The 19,453-nt window shown below is 39.7% G+C and overlaps 1 protein-coding gene across 18 annotated transcripts in view; it reads right to left on the reverse strand.

The window, feature by feature from the left end:
• FRYL (FRY like transcription coactivator) overlaps positions 1–19,453 on the reverse strand; it is a 298,493-nt gene that overhangs the window by 75,396 nt on the left and 203,644 nt on the right. For 14 of the 18 annotated variants that reach the window (XM_051831505.2, XM_070068186.1, XM_051831499.2 and 11 more), the window contains 10 exons: positions 18,753–18,860; positions 16,860–17,097; positions 15,753–15,938; positions 15,409–15,495; positions 13,429–13,697; positions 12,107–12,302; positions 10,640–10,764; positions 8,612–8,669; positions 5,264–5,355; positions 391–563 (listed from right to left, as the gene is read on the reverse strand). In XM_051831505.2, coding sequence (XP_051687465.2) covers positions 391–563; positions 5,264–5,355; positions 8,612–8,669; positions 10,640–10,764; positions 12,107–12,302; positions 13,429–13,697; positions 15,409–15,495; positions 15,753–15,938; positions 16,860–17,097; positions 18,753–18,860 — 1,532 coding nt within the window. The remainder of the gene's footprint in view (positions 1–390; positions 564–5,263; positions 5,356–8,611; positions 8,670–10,639; positions 10,765–12,106; positions 12,303–13,428; positions 13,698–15,408; positions 15,496–15,752; positions 15,939–16,859; positions 17,098–18,752; positions 18,861–19,453) is intronic. The other 4 variants (XM_070068188.1, XM_070068189.1, XM_070068190.1 and 1 more) reach the window with 1 other exon arrangement.

Consider the following 19,453-nt stretch of genomic DNA (forward strand, 5'->3'; position numbering starts at 1 on the left):
CTGGTTACACCTTTATCTGTGACCTACGCTCTTTTCCCATCATTCAAAGGTTATGTTGTGAATTTAATTCTTATCATTTGGAGCATTACACTTGGCTCATTGTGTTTAGGAAAAGCCTGTGTAAAGAGCTTATTCTACTGATTTCTTCAGATTTTTGTATTAGTGTGCCTTGATTATTATTGAAAATGTATCCTGGTTTGCTTTTTGAACTCTGTAATCACTGACATCAATTCAGAGATAAAACAAACTTGCCATCCATGTTCTGCTGACATTTTTCCAGTATGTTCACAAGTTGCTTAATTAATAATTTAGTTTACAAAATCTCAAGGGAAGAAAAAACATGATGGACTCTTAATATTAAACAATGTTTTAAGAAACTGAAAATACTACCTGGAACATTCTGAATGATATTCGCCACTAAGGCACTAAAATGGCATCGTATATCCTTCAGTGTGTCAGAGTCTTTTTCATTTTCTGCTTCCAGGAGTTGTCTAGTTAAATCTACATACTCCAATAAAGTGTTGTTGAGGAAATGTGTTTCATTATCAAGGCCACCACTTGCACTGAAAATAATGAAGAAAATAAACGATAAAGAAAACATGACTTTAAACAAAAACAAATCTAGTACTCAAAATCAGAATAATACATATTAAACTTTCATGGTCATGGGAGCACGGAACTTAATATGCAAAAGTTAAATGAACATGACTTTGGTCTACTTAAAAGTAAAAGTTGGTGGTTCTTCTTAGTCAAAGAACTGCTACTGCAACTTACATTATCCAACTCTGTGTGTGACTTTAATCAGCTATTAGGAATGCTAAACGTCATTTCCTCTCTGTTAAAGCACACAGCTTTTCCATCAGGGGATGCAGAGGCTTCTGGGATGGGAAGGACAGTGTAGAAAGACAGAAGGAGGACAGGCGGTTCTACTCATTCTCACAGGTACTCTGGTTATTCACATTACGCCTCAGCACAAACAGGTATCTATTGGGCACTCACTCTAAGCAAGATTCTGGGATAGGTATTCTCAGGGATACAACAATGGAAGAGAATTCAAGGAAGAGTTGGATAGAGTAGAGAGCTAGATCCCAGACCTTCTTTCTAGACCTATGGCATTTTATCAAGAATCTTTGCAATGAGATTAACTCTGAGGCATGGACTCTTCCTGGAAAGCACTAACAGGGGGACACCTGTTCAGACCAGAGGTGTTGTATTCCTCTTTTGTTGCATCACTTCTTACAGGTATGTAACCAGGCTATACTTCAAAGGGCTTAGTAAGAATATAAGGGAGTCATTATATGGGAAAAGGCCAAGTAAAGAGTAAATGCTATACAAATGAGTAGCTATTACATTTACCTAGGTCAGCTTTTCCTTGTTATATTTTATTTCTTTTTTTTTTAAGATTTATTTGTTTGAAAGGCAGAGTTAGAGAGAGAGAGAGAGAGGCAGAGACAGAGAGAGAGAGAGAGAGACAGAGACAGAGAGAATCTTCCATCCGCTGGTTCACTCCCCAAATGGCCGCAATGCCTGGAGTTATGCCAGTCTGAAGCCAGGAGCCAGGAGCCTCTTCTGGGTCTCCCACATGGGTGCAGAGGCCAAAGTACTTGGGCCATCTTCCACTGCTTCTCCAGGCCATTAGCAGGAATCTGGATTGGAAGTGGAGCAGCTTGGACTCGAATCAGCACACATATGGGATACTAGCACTGTAGACAGTGGCTTAACCTGCTGTGCCACAGCACCAGCCCCATAAGACTATTTTTAAAACTCTGGGTCATAACATATTAGTGGATGGGAAACAAATTCAGTGTTCAAACACTTGCAGCAGAGTAAAATATTTATCATTTATTCATTTGACAAATATTCAGGGGCTGGTGCTGTGACGTAGCGGGTAAAGCTGCCACCTGCAGTGCAGGCATCCCATGTGGCCGCCGGTTCAAGTCATGGCTGATCCACTTCTGATCCAGCTCTCTGCTATGGCCTTGGAAAACAGTGGAAGGTGGCTTGAGTCCCTGGGCACCTGCACCTGTGTGTATGACCTGGAAGATGCTCCTGGCTCCTGGCTTCTGATCAACACAGCTCCAGCTGTTGCAGCCAATTGGGGAGTGAACCAGTGGATGGAAGACCTCTCTCTCTGCCTCTTTCTCTTTCTGTGTTAACATTGACTTTCAAATAAGTAAATTAAAAAAAAAAAAAAAACACTGATTATCTAGTATGTATTAGGCATGTGTGATCCACCAGCTGAACCAAAGATGCCTATCTTTTTGACATTCATAATTAATTCTGCCTCTTAATCAAGGAAATAAAAGAAATCCAAGGGTGCCATGTTTAGCTTAGTGATTGAGATGTTAGTTAAGATGCCTGTGTCTCATCTTAGAGTACCTGGGTGCACTATCTGGCTCCAGGTCCTAACACCCATTTCCTGCTAATGCAGACCCTAGGAGACAATGGTAGTGCCACCCACATGGGATATGAGATTGAGCTCCTGTCTCCTGTTTTCAGCACAGCCTAGCCTTGGTTATTGTAGGCATTTGAGGAGTGAACCAAGTGAACCAACAGAAAGGAATGTTCATTTTGTCTCCCCCTTCCCCACTTCCTCCCTCCATCACTGTCTCTGTCTCCCTCTCTCCCCCTCTGTCTCTGTCTCTTGCTCTCTGTGCCCTACTACTTCTTAAATAAAAATTTAAAAATATTGAAAACAATCCGACCAGCATCGCGGCTCACTAGGCTAATCCTCCGCCTAGCAGCGCCGGCACACCAGGTTCTAGTCCCGGTTGGGGCGCTGGATTCTGTCCCGGTTGCCCCTCTTCCAGGCCAGCTCTCTGCTATGGTCCGGGAGTGCAGTGGAGGATGGCCCAGGTCCTTGGGCCCTGTACCCCATGGGAGACCAGGATAAGTACCTGGCTCCTGCCATTGGATCAGCGCGATGTGCCGGTCGCAGCACGCCAACCGCGGCGGCCATTGGAGGGTGAACCAACAGCAAAAAGGAAAACCTTTCTCTCTGTCTCTCTCTCTCACTGTCCACTCTGCCTGCCCAAAAAAAAAAAAAAAAAAAAGAAAGAAAGAAAGAAAGAAAACAATCCATAATAGCCGCAGCCATCTATTAGTTTCTCTTTGGGGTTGGCACTATGGCATAGTGGGTAAAACTACTGCCTGCAGTGCTAGCATCCTATATGGGCATTGGTTTGAGTCTCGGCTGCTCCACTTCTGATCCAGCTTTATGTTATGGTCTGGGAAAGCAGTAGAAGATGGCCTAAGTCCTTGGGTCCCTGCACCCATGTGGGAGACCCTGAAGAAACTCCTGGCTTCTGGCTTCAGATTGGTGCACCTCTGGCTGTTGCAGCCATCTGGGGAGTGAACCAGCAGACGGAAAGATCTCTCTCCCTCTCTCTTTCTCTACCTCTCTGTAACTCTGCCTTTCAAGTAAATAAATAAATCTTTAAAAAAATAAAAATAAAAAAATCACAGGGCAGGCACTGTGCTATGATGGGTAAAGCTGCAGCCTGCAAATGCAGTATCGCATATGGGCACCAGTTCAAGTTCCAGCTGCTCCACTCCTGATCCAGCTTCCTGCTAATGGCCTGGGAAAGCAGTGGAAGATGGCCTAAGTGTTTGGGCCCCTGACATCCATGTGGGAGACCTAGATGAAGTTTCTAGCTTTGTCCTGGCCCAAGTGTAGCTGTTGTGGCCATCTGGGGAGTGAACCAGAGGATGAAAGATCTCTGTCTCTGTCTCTCTCTCTCTGTAATCCTGACTTTCAAAATAAATAAATCTTAAAAAAAAAAAAAAACTATTATTACTCAATAGTGAGTATGCCTTTTGTAGTTTAAATCTTCCATATGCCAGTATTTGTAGTTCTTAAATAGTGCCATTCAAATATTCTTCATTTTCTAATATTACATTAAAAGCAACCTAAAAAGATAAGATTCAGGCTGTATCTTAGATTAAGAATTAGATACCTAATACCTAATACAGATAGGATTGTATTAAGTTGTCAATGTCAGTTTTCCTAACTTCCATTGTTTTATGGGGGAGAGAAAAGAGAATGATGTTTCTTTTCATTTCACTTGCTTTTTACTTGCTAGACAAGAATTCAATGGTTTAATCCTCTTCAAGTAAAGCTCTACTTTGAAAGCACTCGTCAAAAGCATTCAGTGCAGCCGGCGCCGTGGCTCACTAGGCTAATCCTCCTCCTGCAGCACCAGCACCCTGGGTTCTAGTCCTGGTTGGGGTGCCGGATTCTGTCCTGGTTGCCCCTCTTCCAGTCCAGCTCTCTGCTGTGGCCCCGGAGTGCAGTGGAGGATGGCCCAAGTGCTTGGACCCTGCACCCGCATGGGAAACCAGGAGGAAGCACCTGGCTCCTGGCTTCAGATCGGCGCAGCATCGGCCATGGCAGCCATTTGGAGAGTGAACCAACGGAAAAGGAAAACCTTTCTCTCTGTCTCTCTCCCTCTCTCTCACTGTCTAACTCTGCCTGGGGGGGGGGGGGGGGGAAGCATCCAGTACTGAATACGGAAGGTATTAGGTATACTGAGAAATAACCAGCACAAACGCAAGAGCAGGCACCACCATTGCTTCGTAATTAACACATCTTTTTCCCCAAGGCTTCTCCTTTCAGTTATCTTCTTTGGCGATGGTCAGACCCATTCTTTCTCTCCTTTGGTGCTCATTACTTCCCTAAGGAAACAGTTATTTCTCAACACACAGCTGACGGAGTCCTCCTCAGAGGACTGACTGGTCCCAGTGTCAAGATGCCTTTTCTTCAGATTTTGAGCTTTTATTTGTGAGTGGTTGAAAATATGGTTATGAATTATATTTGTAGATTTCATAATTTACCCCTGTAGGGTAGGTAACACTCTGCTGGAATAAATTTACAAACATTATAATGTATAGCCTGGGAATATCTGCATTTTTTTCAAGCCAAAGGAAACAGATCTTTAAAGTGAGGTAAGAAAAAAGTAACTGTCCAAAAATGACTACTATCATCCCTTTGCCTAGATAACTAGGCTCCAACAAATATCAAAATCACAGGAACATTATAACCAATTTTTGCCTGCAGCAATCTAGTTATGGTGTTAGATTTTTTAAAATCCATTTTTGGCTTCTGTTTAATGTACTGGATACATCTTTGATTGGTGAATAATATTTACAGTGATGCACCCAAGTGTATTTTATTGCAAAGCTGCTTGTCTCTTTCTATGTATTTCACAAGAGATTCTGTTCCCTGGTAGTTCCAAAGTTTTTAAAAATCAAAACCCGTACTGACCTGTGACTAATGACACCTGCATCTGCAAGCAGTTCAAATATTCGGACCAGTTGTACTCGTAAAATGTCTCGACGCCTGCGCCGTTTCATATTCTATTCCAAAGATACAAAGGTATTAATTTAAAAAACCCGCGTGGAAGTTGATAGGAAACTTGCGCTGTAACTTGGAAAGAATTATGTGAGTGCTTCAGAGAGTTTATGGGCTCCTCAAAATTATTTTGCTTGTGCAATGTAGATTGTAAGCATTTTGGGAGCCTATACATCCAAGAGTTATCTATGTGAGGAGAGTTTGAAATTAATGACCCAAATAAAATCACATGACATTTACACAGTGACTCATTTTTTGCGTGTGAAAGGAAATAAAATTCTATAGTTGTTTTAAAGTTACTTTTGGGTGATTTGCTAATCTGACAATTTTAGAAGAATTGTTTAGTAGACTTCTGTCATTGAATGACTAAGAATCTCTAGACACTTTCAAAAATATGGCACTATCCTAAAGGAGTCTTTAAGAAATCCCACAGATTTCATTCATGACATGACTTCCCACTGAATTAATCTAGTACCTACAAAAAATAAACAAAAGAAAAACTTCTCACTCTGGTGTTAACAACTATGTTTGTATTACTAGGGTCAATGACGTAAAGCCTAAAATAATTGATATAACATTTCAACTCAATTTCTGCTTCTCACAGGAAGTCATACAGTAGTAAGATAAAGATCTCCTATATCACCATCATTGCCCATCACTTCATTTACAATGTCATTTTCATATTACAGAGAAATTAAAATCAATATATTGTTAGTCTCCCATTTTCATGTCCACAATCCACTTTTCTGTCTTCTATAAGCAGGCCAGTATCCTGATGACCAGTGTATTACATTTACTGTTCCTTTGAGCTCTTTCCAAAGTTCAAAGCAGGGCTAGTATTGTGGCATACCAGGTTAAGTCAATGCCTGTGACATCAGCATTTCATGTTTGTGTCCCAGATGCTCCATTTCCGATCCAGCTCCCTGTTTATATGTCTGGGAAAGTAGCAGAAAGGCCCAAGTGCTTGGGTCCTCGCACCCACATGTGAGACCTGGACGGAATTCCTTGCTCCTGGTTTTGGCCTGGGCCAGCCTGGTGGTTGTGAACATCTGGGGATAGAACCAGCTGATGGAAGGTATCTCTCTCTCTCTCTCTTCCTCTCTCTGTGACTTTGTCTTGCAAAAAAATAAATCTTTTTTTGTTGTTTTTTAAAAAATAAAGTTCGGGGCCCGGTGTTGTGACATAGCAGGTAAAGTTACCACCTGTGACGCTAGCGATGCCAGCATCACATATGGGTGCCAGTTCAAGACTGGACTGCTCCACTTTCGATCCAGCTTCCTGCTAATGTGCCTGGAAAAGCAGTGGAATATGGTCCAAGTGCTTGGGCTCCCACTTGGGAGACCTGGAAGAAGCTCCTGGCTTCTGGCTTTGGCTTGACCCAGCCCTGGCCATTGCGACCATTTTGGGAGTGAACCAGAGGATGGAAGGTCTCTGTGTCTTTCTCTGTGTAACTCTGACTTTCAAATAAATAAATAAATAAATCTTTTAAAAAAATGAAGTTCATAGCAATTCATTTTTAGGCGAATTGTTTCTGAACAGTCTGAGGCTTTCTACAAAGTTTTAGTTGACCTGGTTTCATGTTTTCTCCTTAGAATGACTGTGAGTCTGAGGCTTTCAACTACAACTCTCACTTAAGGGTCATCACTGTACTTATCTGATCACTTGGTTTGATGGCGACTCCTGCTCCCTTTACTGAAACTGAGAAGCATGAATACTGCTACTTCAATTTGTTTGCAATCCCACTTCCCTGTAATACATCACCCTACACTGCAACCGAAATGATCACTCTGAAAGAAAAATCCAATCAATGACAAAATAGAGATGCTATTAGGACCGAAGAAGGGAAATGAGAAATTACTGATGATGCTTCCAAGTCTCTAAAACAGTAGCTACTCTCGCCATCTCTTCTGTTTAAGTCCCCCAGGGGCTCCCCAACATTAGAAACAGCAATCCTTATTCAATAGAATCAGCAGCGTTGGAACTTCTGGTAAGATCCCTGGTAACTGGGTAACTCTTAGATGCCACTGGCAGGTGGGAACCACTGGTTTACTGGATAAGCTAAAACTAGGAGTCTGTCATGAGATAGTTTCTATCTTGTTGTCTAGTCTAATATTCAATGACTTTCCCCCAAAACATGATACAGTCATATAGAAAAACTGGCAATTTCCAAGTTATTTTGTAAAGTTTGAAAGTGTTATTCTTCTGTATAGAATGTCTTTCCCTTGCTTGTCCACTGGGGAGTATGCTACAAAATTCACCTCCCATATAGGCACTTTGAGGGTGAGCATTTGGTGCAGTGGTTAAGAATTCAGTTGAGATGTTTGTACCCATGTTACAGTACATGACTTCACACCCTAGCTCTGCTGCCAATTAGCTTCTTGTTAATGCATACCCTGGGAGGCAGCAGGTGATGGCTGGACTACTTAGATCCTTGCCACCCACATGAGAAGTTGAGTTCCCGACTCTTGCTTTGGCCTGGTCCAGCTCTTACTGTTGAGGCCATCTGGAGCGTGAACCACCAGATGGGAGTTCTGTCCATCTCCTTTTGTCTTCCTACCTCTCTCTTTCTGCCTTTCACATAAAATATATAATTTTTTTAATATCAGCATTTCATCTATAATGCCTTCCTCTCCTCTTAGAGTTCAAGGCTTTCTCTTCTGTGCAGCTCTTACAGCTCCTTATCTATGACATTTTTTGGTGTATAATAAATTGCTATAATTATGCTTTATATAACCTGCCGCTGCACTAGAACTATTCTCTCTTAATGCTGCTCAGAATCTGATGCAGCTGTACAGATGTGGGACTCTAGACCAGGTGTTATCCAACTAAAAGCCCAGGAGTCAATTCTGCCCACAGCTGCCTGGTACTATTTTATAATGTTTTCCTAGAAAACAGCTCAGGCATGCTTTCATGGGACAAAGGCATGGCTACATGGCTGTAACTATGGGCTGCCGAGCCAAAAACACTTACTCTCTGGCCATGTACAAAGTCTGCCAGCTCCAGCTTAGATCCTATTTCCTGCCCTCACTTAAACCATAATGATTTTTCATCCGTTTTATATAATGGGCCTTTGAGTAAAATCTCTGGGGGATGACGGGCAGAGACTGGCATGGGAAAGAGTCTGTATCTTTAAAAAAAATGTACTGAATAATCTTTTTCATCTTAATTTCTAACTTTTGGTATAAAATGTAGACTGTAAAAGGAAAATAAGTATTTGTCAAATAAACATTTAATGATAGAAAGTTACAGAAAATAGCTTACCTCTGGCCTTCTTTCGAGTGCTTCTTTAATTATGGGATGTAATTCCTCTATTAGTTCCCTAGAGGAAAAATGATATATGGTGTTGCAATTAATAGCTAACCAGAGATAATCTGATACATGAGACTGACAAGTATTAACCCTAATCCTACTGTCTGAAATACAGTATGTTTACTGTCTTGATTTATTTTTAAAAAATGGTAGAACATTTGGAAAACACATACAGGCACACAGTAAAAGTCACTTAATTTATAGGGGTAAGTACTATAAATTAGTTTGCAACCCACATGCATTTCAATGGTTGAAATACAATTATATGTAAATTGGTATCCTTTTTATGTTTTACCTAATATTAGATTGCTTATTCTCACATGCCTTTTATATATATGTACTATTCTGCCACAGGGTGGGATACCATAATTTTCCTGTTTTATTACTGAATCATTAAATTTTATATAATTTTCTGTTACCAAAAGTACTAATTTGGTGAACAATCTGGTATCTTAATCATTTTTTAAATTTCTGGTTATCTCCTGGTTATCTCAAGCAAATAAATGGATAGTTTGAAGGGTATGAACTTCATGATATTAACAAATTTCTCATTGTTTACATTTTGATTTTTAAAATGGAAATGTCCTCAATTGTATAAACTTGGAAAAAAATTTTAAAGTAAAAGAAGAAAATAAAATACATCCATAACTTCATCATTTATGGAAAACTCAGTGTGGGTATTTGGTACAGTTGTCTAAGACACTGTTTGGGATGTCTGCAACTCTTTTTTCTTCTTAAATTGCCAGCTATCTAGATAGGTTTTCCATTCTGACTGCGCTGGGCTTCTAGGCCCAGGTTCCTGCTCTTGGGGGAAAGTTTAAACTTTAAGCTGAATTCCTTGGAGGTGAAAAATGAGACCACTGCTCCATGGCCTGTACAGGGATTAAACCCATGACCTTGGTGTTATCAGCACCATGCTCTAACCAGTTGAGCTAACTGGCCACAGTTGCCTGCAACTCTTATCAGAGTGCCTGGATGTGAGGCCCAGTTGTGCTCCTGAGCCCAGCTTCTTAGTAATACACACCTGGTAGGCAGCAATGACAGCTCAAGTAGTTGGGTCCCTGCCACCCACGAGGGAGCGTGGATTGAGTTTCCCGCTCCCAGCTTTGGCCTGGCCCAGTCCCACTTCTTGTGGGCTTTTGAGGAATGAACTAGTGGATGGGAGAACTCTGTCTCTCTGTCTTTCAAATAAGTAAATAAATAAATAAATAATTTTTTGAGACTGCTGCTATTTAAAGTATTCCTCATAATCATTTCTAACTATGGGATCTTTAAAAATCGAAATCCCTTTTATGTCTCACCCCTTTTCAGTTAGCACAATAATGTACTTATCCATCACAAAATGTTCTTCTGAAACTTCATTTATATGCTATTCTACACCTACAGCTATATTAAAATTTATTAACCTATGCTTTGTATATTTACCTTAGAGATAAGACATCAAAAACTACTTCATATCTACTGAGAAAATTCTCAAAAGAATAAATGCAGGGCCCTGCAGGCCACAACAAAGCAGAGCCTCAGGCAAAAACTGAAGAATTTGCTACATCAAGAATGATTTAAAATATGTACACAAGTATTTGAAAGATATTCCAATTCTCTTGAACAAGGAGGAAATGTGAGGTTTTAACCAATGCATGGAGATTTTAATCATTATTCAAATCACTATGTAAAAAAAATGAGTAGGAAAATATTAAAGATTCACATGGAATTCTATACTTTTAGAATATATTTATACATAATATTTTAATTTTCCTAGGAATTTTGTGACAAAAATAGAGTAAGTCTTAATTTGCTCAATAAAAATGAGGAAACAATGTCTCAAGCAAATTAAATAACTTGTTAAATGGCCAGCTAATTGATCAAAGTCGGACTGGTATGCAAGTATTGTAGCAAGTCCTCTGCCCAACTCAATCACACCTTCTCTCTAAGTAACGGTTACTATGGTAGTGTATAGAGAAAATGTGAGAAGATAATTACCTAAAAGCTCCTGGGTTGGTCCTGCCAAGACCTAGAACAAGGGATTCTGTGATTTCCATGCTCTCAGAGCGCATCATTGGAACTATGTGCTTAAACAGGGATGAAGGGGATGGGATGCCAATAATCTAGAAAAAAAAAAAATCACATTTATAGCAGCCACTAAGGATACTACATCCAAGTAAATATGACATGTTAGCAATCTTCGGTCAGCAACAATGCACAGATAAAACTTCAGTGTGAATGATGCTTCAAATTCTCCCATGGACTATATAATCTAAAAAGGTTAAATACAGCGTGGGCATTTACACTGGTGGTTAAGACACTCGTTAAAGCATGTGCATCCCACACTTGAGTGCCTGGGTTCAACAGCTGGCTCCAGCTTCCTGCTAATGCAGACTGGGGAAGGCAGCAGTACCGGCTCAGGTAGTAGGTCTTGCCACCTTCATGGGAGACCTGTACTGAGTTCCCAGCTGCCAGGTTCAGCCCTGGCCTCACCCTCGTCATTGCAGGCATTTGGGGAATAAACTAGCAGATTAGAGTTCTTTCTCTCTCAAAATAAAATAAAGTGGTTAAATTAATTTTTCCAATAGCTTACTGCAAATTCACTAATAGAACTTGTTTGTAGAACTCTAAATTTTTTACAGATACTATCAGGTACAGGCTGACTCCTTCCATGATATATTCTGTATCTCTTCTTGAACCTGAGTAAACCATAATTACTTATAAAATAGTCAGTGCTAAAATCTGACAACCTGGTCTTCATTCTAATTTCTCTAAATCATTCCATAGTGGTGTGTGTCATAACATAAAAATGATGAAACTGCTCAAGTATCCTTTCTATCACTACATGAGTTAGGGGAATTTAGATGATTCCTTTTAGGTACTACCAAGTGTGAGAATGGTAAGAACTAGAATAAAGGAAAATGGGTAGAATTTCTTTAAAAATATTCATCATGATGAATGAGTATAGGTCTTTCCCCCACAAAAAGAACTATGTATTAATGATACCAACTATGACTCCATAAAAAAGTGATGGAACTGAGGTTGGCAATGTGGTGTAGCAGGTAAATCCATGACCTGCAATGCAGTGAACCATGTGGGTGCCAGTTCACGTCCCAGTTCCTCCACTTCTGATCCAGCTCCCTGCTAATAGTCTGGCAGAAGCAGTGGAAGATGGACCAAGTGTTTGGGCCCCTGCACCACATTGGAGAGCAGAAGTTGTTCTTGGCTCCTGGCTTCAGCCAGTTGTGGCCATCTTAGGAGTGAAACAACGAATAGAGAGCTCTCTCTCTCTCACACACACTCTAACTTTCAAAGCAAATAAATCTTTAAAAAAAAGTGATGCAATTTCTTAAATTATTTTCACATGCGTTACTAGTAACCATTGTCCTCTTGCCCGTGAAAGGAAATGTTAGGCTACTCCTGTGACGGTGTTACTCAGATTCGGTGGTGGTCTGCAAAGCTCACTTTAGAGTCGATGCTGTAGCCGCTGTCGGGGGTAGACGCCAGCGTCTCGGGAGGGGAGCACCGCACGGAACCCGCGGATGCGGAGGACGATGCGGAGGTGGCCGCGCTGCAGCACAGGATCAGGTAGTTCCTCCACAGGCCCACGTACGAGTCGCTGCTCGTCGTGGCGCTGACTTTCTTGGCATTGATGGGGCTGCTGGGAAGAGAGAGAAGAAGATACACATGTTGTTTAAAAAAGTTTAGTTTAAAAACTAATGCTGCATTTCAAACAATTCAGGGAAGCATAAAATTTTTATTACTGGCATTAAATCTTTGCAGAATGGTATAAGATATAAATAAATAAGGCATTAGACTGAAAATTAAAGCATCTAACATAACCTAATATTCCTAAGACAAAAGGTAACATTTTATTGAGCTGCATTTAATAATTTTTTTAAAAGAAGATTTACTTATTAATTTGAAAGGCAGAGTGACAGGGCAGGGGGAGAAGGAGAAGGAGAGAGACAAGGGGAGAGGGAGAGAGACGGAGAGGGGGAGAAGGGGAGAGAGGGAGAGAGACGGAGAGGGGGAGAAGGGGAGAGAGGGAGAGAGAGGGAGAGAGGGGGGGGGAGGGAGGGAGGGGGAGAGGGGGAGAGGAGGAGAGGGGGAGAGGGGGAGAGAGAACGAACGCAAGTGATAGCTTTCACCTGCTGGTTTACTCCTCAAATGGCTACAACGGCAGGGGCTAGGCCAGATTGAAGCTGGGAAACTGAATTCCATCTGGGGATCTCACATGGATGCAGGGGCCCAAGCACTTGGGTCATTTTTGCTGCTTTCTCAGGAGCATTAGCAGGGAGCTGGATCAGAAGTGGAGCAGCCAGGACTTGAACTGGTGCCCATATGGAATGCCCCCCCCCCCCGTTTTAATGCTGGCCCCTTTTGATTTTGTTAAAGGTTTATTTTACAATGTATTTTATTACTTCTTATATATGCTCAAAGTAGAAAGAAAAATAAGGCCACAGAGTTTGGTTTGCCTACTTTTCACACTTTATCTGTAAACTTATCTTTGTCCACATCCATCCTCATCTTCAGGTCCCTTCCTAATTCATTCATCAACACAGATTCACTGGACATATACTATGTGCAAAGCACATAATTACTTTAAAGAAACTAATAATTAAATTTTTTGATCCTGAATTATGTGAAATGTATGATGTCTGTAGGACATCAATGTAGTATAGCATGTTTTTTATGAGACTTCTACTTTGTGCCACTTTTCAAATACATACATTACCAAAGCTGACCAGCTATACATTTTCTAATCTACTAGGGAAATGACTTACTTTATATCAACCTGTGGAGACAACATCTGAAGTCTTGTGTATGCAAACATCCAAGCATAGCTCACAGCTGTAGAGCAGTGTTTAGGAAGATTTTCTTGCTTTAAAAAACTGGAGAGACTTATAATCCATGGGTCTTGGCCTTGGGTCACATGTGCAAAGATCCATATGTGTGATGGGCTAATCACATCGAACTGGTGGCTAATAGGAGAAGAGTTCCATTCTGCTAACGTCTGTAAATCTATTGAGCCAGGGCAATAGAGCAAAGTAGTCTATGTGAAGAAAAAAATACAGATTAATGCACGTTTCAATAACTTTCAAAGTTTTGCCATATGAATTGCTTTACCCTAGAGCTGGTATATTGATAGTTTCTAGAACCAAACATAATATGAGGCTTGAGGACGGCTTGAGTAAGTAGCGTATTCCTGAAAATTGCATGTAAGGTTTATTTTATGCATGTGCATACATACATGATTTTCTAGAGAGAGATTTCATGGCCTTCATTATTCTCAAAAGGGTCTATAAATCATCAAGGTGAAGAGCCACTATGTAAGTAATTCATATATGAATACTGACGCTGCCAGAGAGCTAAAAAGTGAGCAGCTGTCTTCCAGGGCTGATGTGACCTATCTATGTGTGAGTGAACAGACTGGAAAAGAGGCGCTTCCCCAGAGGTACATATTCTTAAATATCTATTCAGTAATATTCAAGCTCTTATACTGAAGAGACAAAGATTTGCCTTCAGAACAAATTATGTTTATGAAGCATGCTTTAGGCACCAGGAACAAGTCATCCATTACTCTTTGTTTGCATAACTGATGGGTAATAACCTAAAAGTTATTTAAACTGTACAAATTTTAAATTATCTTTGGTTTACAAAATGTTATTATTGGGGCCAGCACTTTGGTGTGGTGGACTAAACTTCCGCCTGTGGCACTGGCACCCCAAGTTCATGTCCCAGCTCCTCTTCCCATCCAGCTCTCTAATATGACTTGGGAGACCGGTAGAAGATAGCCCAAGTGCTTGGGCCCCTGCACTTGCATCAGAGACACAGAGGAAGTTCCTGGCTCCTGGCTCCTGGTTTCCGATCAGCTCAGCTCCGGCCATTGCAGCTATTTGGGGAGTGAACCAGCAGATGGAAGACCTCTCTCTCTCTCTCTCTCTCTCTCTCTGCCTCTTTCTTTGTCTATAACTCTACCTGTCAAATAAATAAATATAATTTTAAAAATGCTATTATTACCTCTCTTGGTTGTAGCTGACTCATAAGAAGCAGGTGTTATGCATAAAGCACATAAACCTCTTGTCCATGTGTTTGAAAATAAAAGGGAAAACATTTCAAATAGTAAAATGTATAGTTATTCCTTCATCAACCCTCGAATCTTTCTGTGACCTTTGATGTTTCTGTTATTCCAAACTCAACTAAGAAAGTTTCTATAAACTTTCTGTACAATGTGTTTGTAAAAATTATTTCTCTATTTGAATGAGTCAAATTACATATGACTTCGGCATAAAATACTATATATTTAACCAATGCACTTAAACTTATGTGATAAAGCAAACAAAAAATATTCATTAATGAGGTAGAAGTTTTGGTTTGAATTCCAACAGTTTTTTCTTAGTATTTTAACTAGTGTCTTTATGTCAAGAATATTACATGCCATAATAAATAGCAAATAGCCCATAATATCACAAACTTAAGGGAAACTTCTTACACTGGAATGAATTACACATTACATACAAAAATAATAAATTAATTTTATTTCTATGGGAAAGAGTACTAACAGCATAAACAAATGCCACTTTGTAAGTATTTCTTTACTTTTAAAGTACTTTATATTTTCAAAAATATTTCCTAATGTTTTATATTGTTAAAGAGATTCAAGTATGTATGCAAGGATATGCGTGTGTGTGTGTGTGTGTGTGCACGCGTATCCTTCTTCGGTCCCAAAACACAACTGAGTGGTGAGAAGTCATTATAGTTACCTGATCAGCCCCAGTGAGATGGATGAAGCTCTCAAGAATGGATGGACTCAGCCTATCCATCACATCTATGGCTAATTCATCATCACCCTACAAAAAAAGACATCATATGTCTAAAAAGAATTAAGAATGTGGAAGAAATGCTGCCAAACCCAAGGAAACATGGAAATTTTTTATGAGCACTATTTGTTACAAAGGGAATGGAGGGCAGGTGGATCATTAAGGCTCTGTCAAAAGACTTTGTTAAAAAGTAAATTAAACCTACAACATAAATAGGATACAGATGGATAAAAGAATAGTTTTCAAGTACTTCCATTAGACAACTAGATGAAATACCTAACTCTTACCTTAGGTATTTCCAAAAGTGCAAATAAAGCCCGAACCTCTCTGAGGACACTGACGGCTAATCTCCTAGTGGCAGGTCGACTGCTACAGAGAATGACAAGTGCAAACCCTTCGACCACATGGAACACGTTTGAGTATGGGCTTCGTTCCAGAGGAGGGGGATGAGACGCTCCGTTAGCTATACCATGCTTGAAAAAGGAACAAAATTATAAGATAAAGTAAAAAATATGTATGTAGAGATGTTCCGGCAAACCAGTTAATAAAGAATAAAGTAAATCACAGAAATTATGGCTACAGGTCTGCCTTGGCTCAAGCAATTTAAATAATATTTAATTTATAGTAATATAATTGGGTGCATTATAAAAATTTATAGCGTGCCCAGTGTGAAAAAGCACTCCCATGGCAGTCTAAATATGAATTCTGTACCCACCTTCTATCATTCTCTATTTTGTAACCTTTGAATTGCCAGGTAATCACTCTTCATCTCCTATTTCTATATGGAAGATGAGGGATTGGATAGTATCTTTCATGCACAAAGTGTGAACCAATAGCATGGCATCACCTGGGAGCTCATTAGAAACAGACTCTCAAGCCCCTGGTGATCTGTGTGCTCATTAAAGGTTGAGAAGCTGGCTGGCTCAGATGATCCTGCTCTAAAATTCTAAGGCTCTATGATTTGTAACATTATCATAAGTTAATAACTTGAGCACTTCGTATGGTTAAGAAGCACAGATACTGTATACATGAAACAGGGACTGGCGATGTGGATGAAACAATCAAATAATACAAACTGAAGATTCCTAAACATTATTAATATATCACCTTTAAAAAATTGGAGACACCCTAAACATGAGTGACAATTATCAAAACTTTCAATGAAAATTAAAACTAATTATTACTAAAGGAATTAGAATGGTTAAACACACAAATGCTAAATACATTTGCTACATAAACTATGGGAAAATTCAATTTAAGGGATTATAAAAACATAGAAAGTGAGTAATACTAATGAAATTTTTACTGTTTAAGAAAGTGAATCTGTATTAACATCATTACTAATCATTTATCACAAACCACATACAAAGGGATAAGACAAAATAATTTGGTACCTGTGAGTCCTGGTTTTTGTTATGCATTTGGGCTGCTTGTTTCCACTGATTTATTAATTGTACCAACATTTTTACAGCATTATCAAGAAGCGTGGGATGGACATCCGTCACCTCACGAACAATAAAATAAACAAATCCTGAAAGAACATCCTCCCGCCAATCTGGAAAATCAAGCATTAGTGCCTGCAGAGTATTGAAAGCCAGAGCACGCAGTTCTTCATCCATATGAATTGTGAGCCTACCAAGAACAAAATTCCATTAGAAGCCTCAAAACCTTTCCTATAGTTTTATCATCTAAAACCTAAAGCCAAGAACTTAAAAAAAGTATCTACTTAATTGTTTTGTGAGAAGATGATAGGATCCAGTGTTCATTTTTTGTGTCACATTCATCCTTAGGCTAGCCTATACGCATTTGTTTAAATTCATATATCAATCTATTTATACTAGTAGATATCTTTACTATAATTCAGAATAATAATTTTACCTCACCAACTGCTGTACTTTAGAAAAGAGTACAGATTCCATATAAAATTCTTTAATCGTTAAAATACATGCTGTTATCCTACAATCAATCAAAAATTATGTGCAATCACATAAGATCTTAGCACTGCCTCACATTTATTTAGTCCTTTACTTTGAGTGGACAGGATACAGTTTAATCATTCCTTACATGTTGCTGAAGTTAGCTAAAAATCAGACAGTGGACTGTGAAGGAAACAGAAATCAAGAAGGATTCAAGTGAGCAGAAATAATTCTTGTAGGTGAGAGTGAGAACAAATTTGGGGGTAACATCATAAATGGCGGATGCCTAGAAGAAAATGAAAATGTGTAGACTCAACATATAAAGCCTAAAGAAAGTTCAGACTAAGTAAATTAGAGAAGAGGCTATATAAAATTACCTTTTAAAGACATTAGACACTATATCTCAGTGAAGCCACCAATGTATAATACTATATAAATAGAAGTTTCTGATTTATGGTTGAAGAGGTTTGATTTGGTGATCACCTATAATGCCAAAAGCACTAGAGTCTAGAAACAGTGAGTAAGTAAGTAGGTAATGTAAAAATATGATAGAATTACATGCTTGGGAAGCTGGAGTTACCCATGACAGAGAAGGAAAGTTCTCTGGTTTAGCAAAAAGGGAAATAACATTGTCTTTTTTTGGGTGAACACAGTCCTGGTCTTCACTAAGCCAACTTTCAACTGATAATGAGACTGAAGAGAAAATGTTTTACGCCCAGGCAGATTTGGAAGTAAGCCACGAAGCAGCAGCAGTTACATCAGCACACTAGAAATAAACAGGGCCAGATGATTAAGGATCTTTAGCTCAGTGTTCAGTCCCTGATGATGGCACCAAGGGAGATACAGAGGGAGAGAAGCATGATAGTGTCCCATGAAGCTGACTTCAAAGGTTTTTAGAAAGTAAATCAAATAAAGGATTTAAAATGTCTTTAGTACTGCCTTTATAGATAGATAGATAGATAGATAGATAGATATGCACACATCTGAGACAGAGCAAGCAAAACAGACAGAAAGGGAGAGATAAACACAAAGTTCCCATCTACTGATTCAGTTCTCAAATGCCCACAATGGCCAGGGCTGGACAAAGTCTGAAGTCAGAAGCCAGAAACTCAACCCAGGTCACTGATGTGGATGGCATCTTCCAGGTTCTATATTAACAGGAAGCTGCAGCCAGGAGTCAAGAGCCACAGCCAGGCTTCAAACCCAAGTACTATGATAATAGGGATTTGGGCATCCCAAATGGCAGTTTAACTCCTAGACTAAATGCCCTCCCCTATTACTGCCTTTATAGTGATAATAGTTAAGAGATATATTAGAAATGAAAAGGGACACAAAGACATAAAAATTCATACAGCAGTTATTCTTACTTACCTTGCTAATAATTCAATGAGATCAGTTCTGCTCATACCATCAGGAATCAACCTTGGAATAGCAGCAATGCAAGTTCTAAACAAATCAATTTTGGGTTTTCTTTCTCCCCTGAAAAATATATCACAACAGGATTTAATAAGAAGTATGTTACACAGACACAAATATGAGGATATTTCAAAAAGATCATAGAAAAACACAATTAAAAAGTTTTAAATTTTATTTTACTTTTAAAGATTTATTTATCTGAAAAGCAGAGTGACAGAGGGAGACCAAGACAGAGAGAGAGATCTTCCACCTGCAGGTTCACCCTTCAAATGTCTGCAACAGCCAAGGCTAGGCCAAAGCCAGGAGCCAGAACACCATCTGGATCTCCCTGGTGGGTGGCAGGGACAAAAATACTTGAGCTATCACCTGTTGCCTCCCAACCACATTAGCAGGAAGCTAGATAGTAGGGAGAGGCAGGACTCAATCTCAGGTACTCCAATACGGAATGTGGGCATCCCAGTTGGTGACTGAATCCACTGTACCACAACACCAGCCCCAGCTAAATTAATTTAAAAATCTGTGCATAGGACTGGCGCTGGGGCACGGTGGGTAAAACCACCTCCTGCAGTGCCAGCATCCCATATGGGCACTGGTTTGAGTCCAAGCTGCTCCACTTCTGATCCAGCTCTTTGTTATAACCTGGGAAGGCAGTAGAA

This window comes from Oryctolagus cuniculus, chromosome 2 (genome assembly GCF_964237555.1).
Source record: "Oryctolagus cuniculus chromosome 2, mOryCun1.1, whole genome shotgun sequence".
NCBI lineage: Eukaryota > Metazoa > Chordata > Mammalia > Lagomorpha > Leporidae > Oryctolagus > Oryctolagus cuniculus.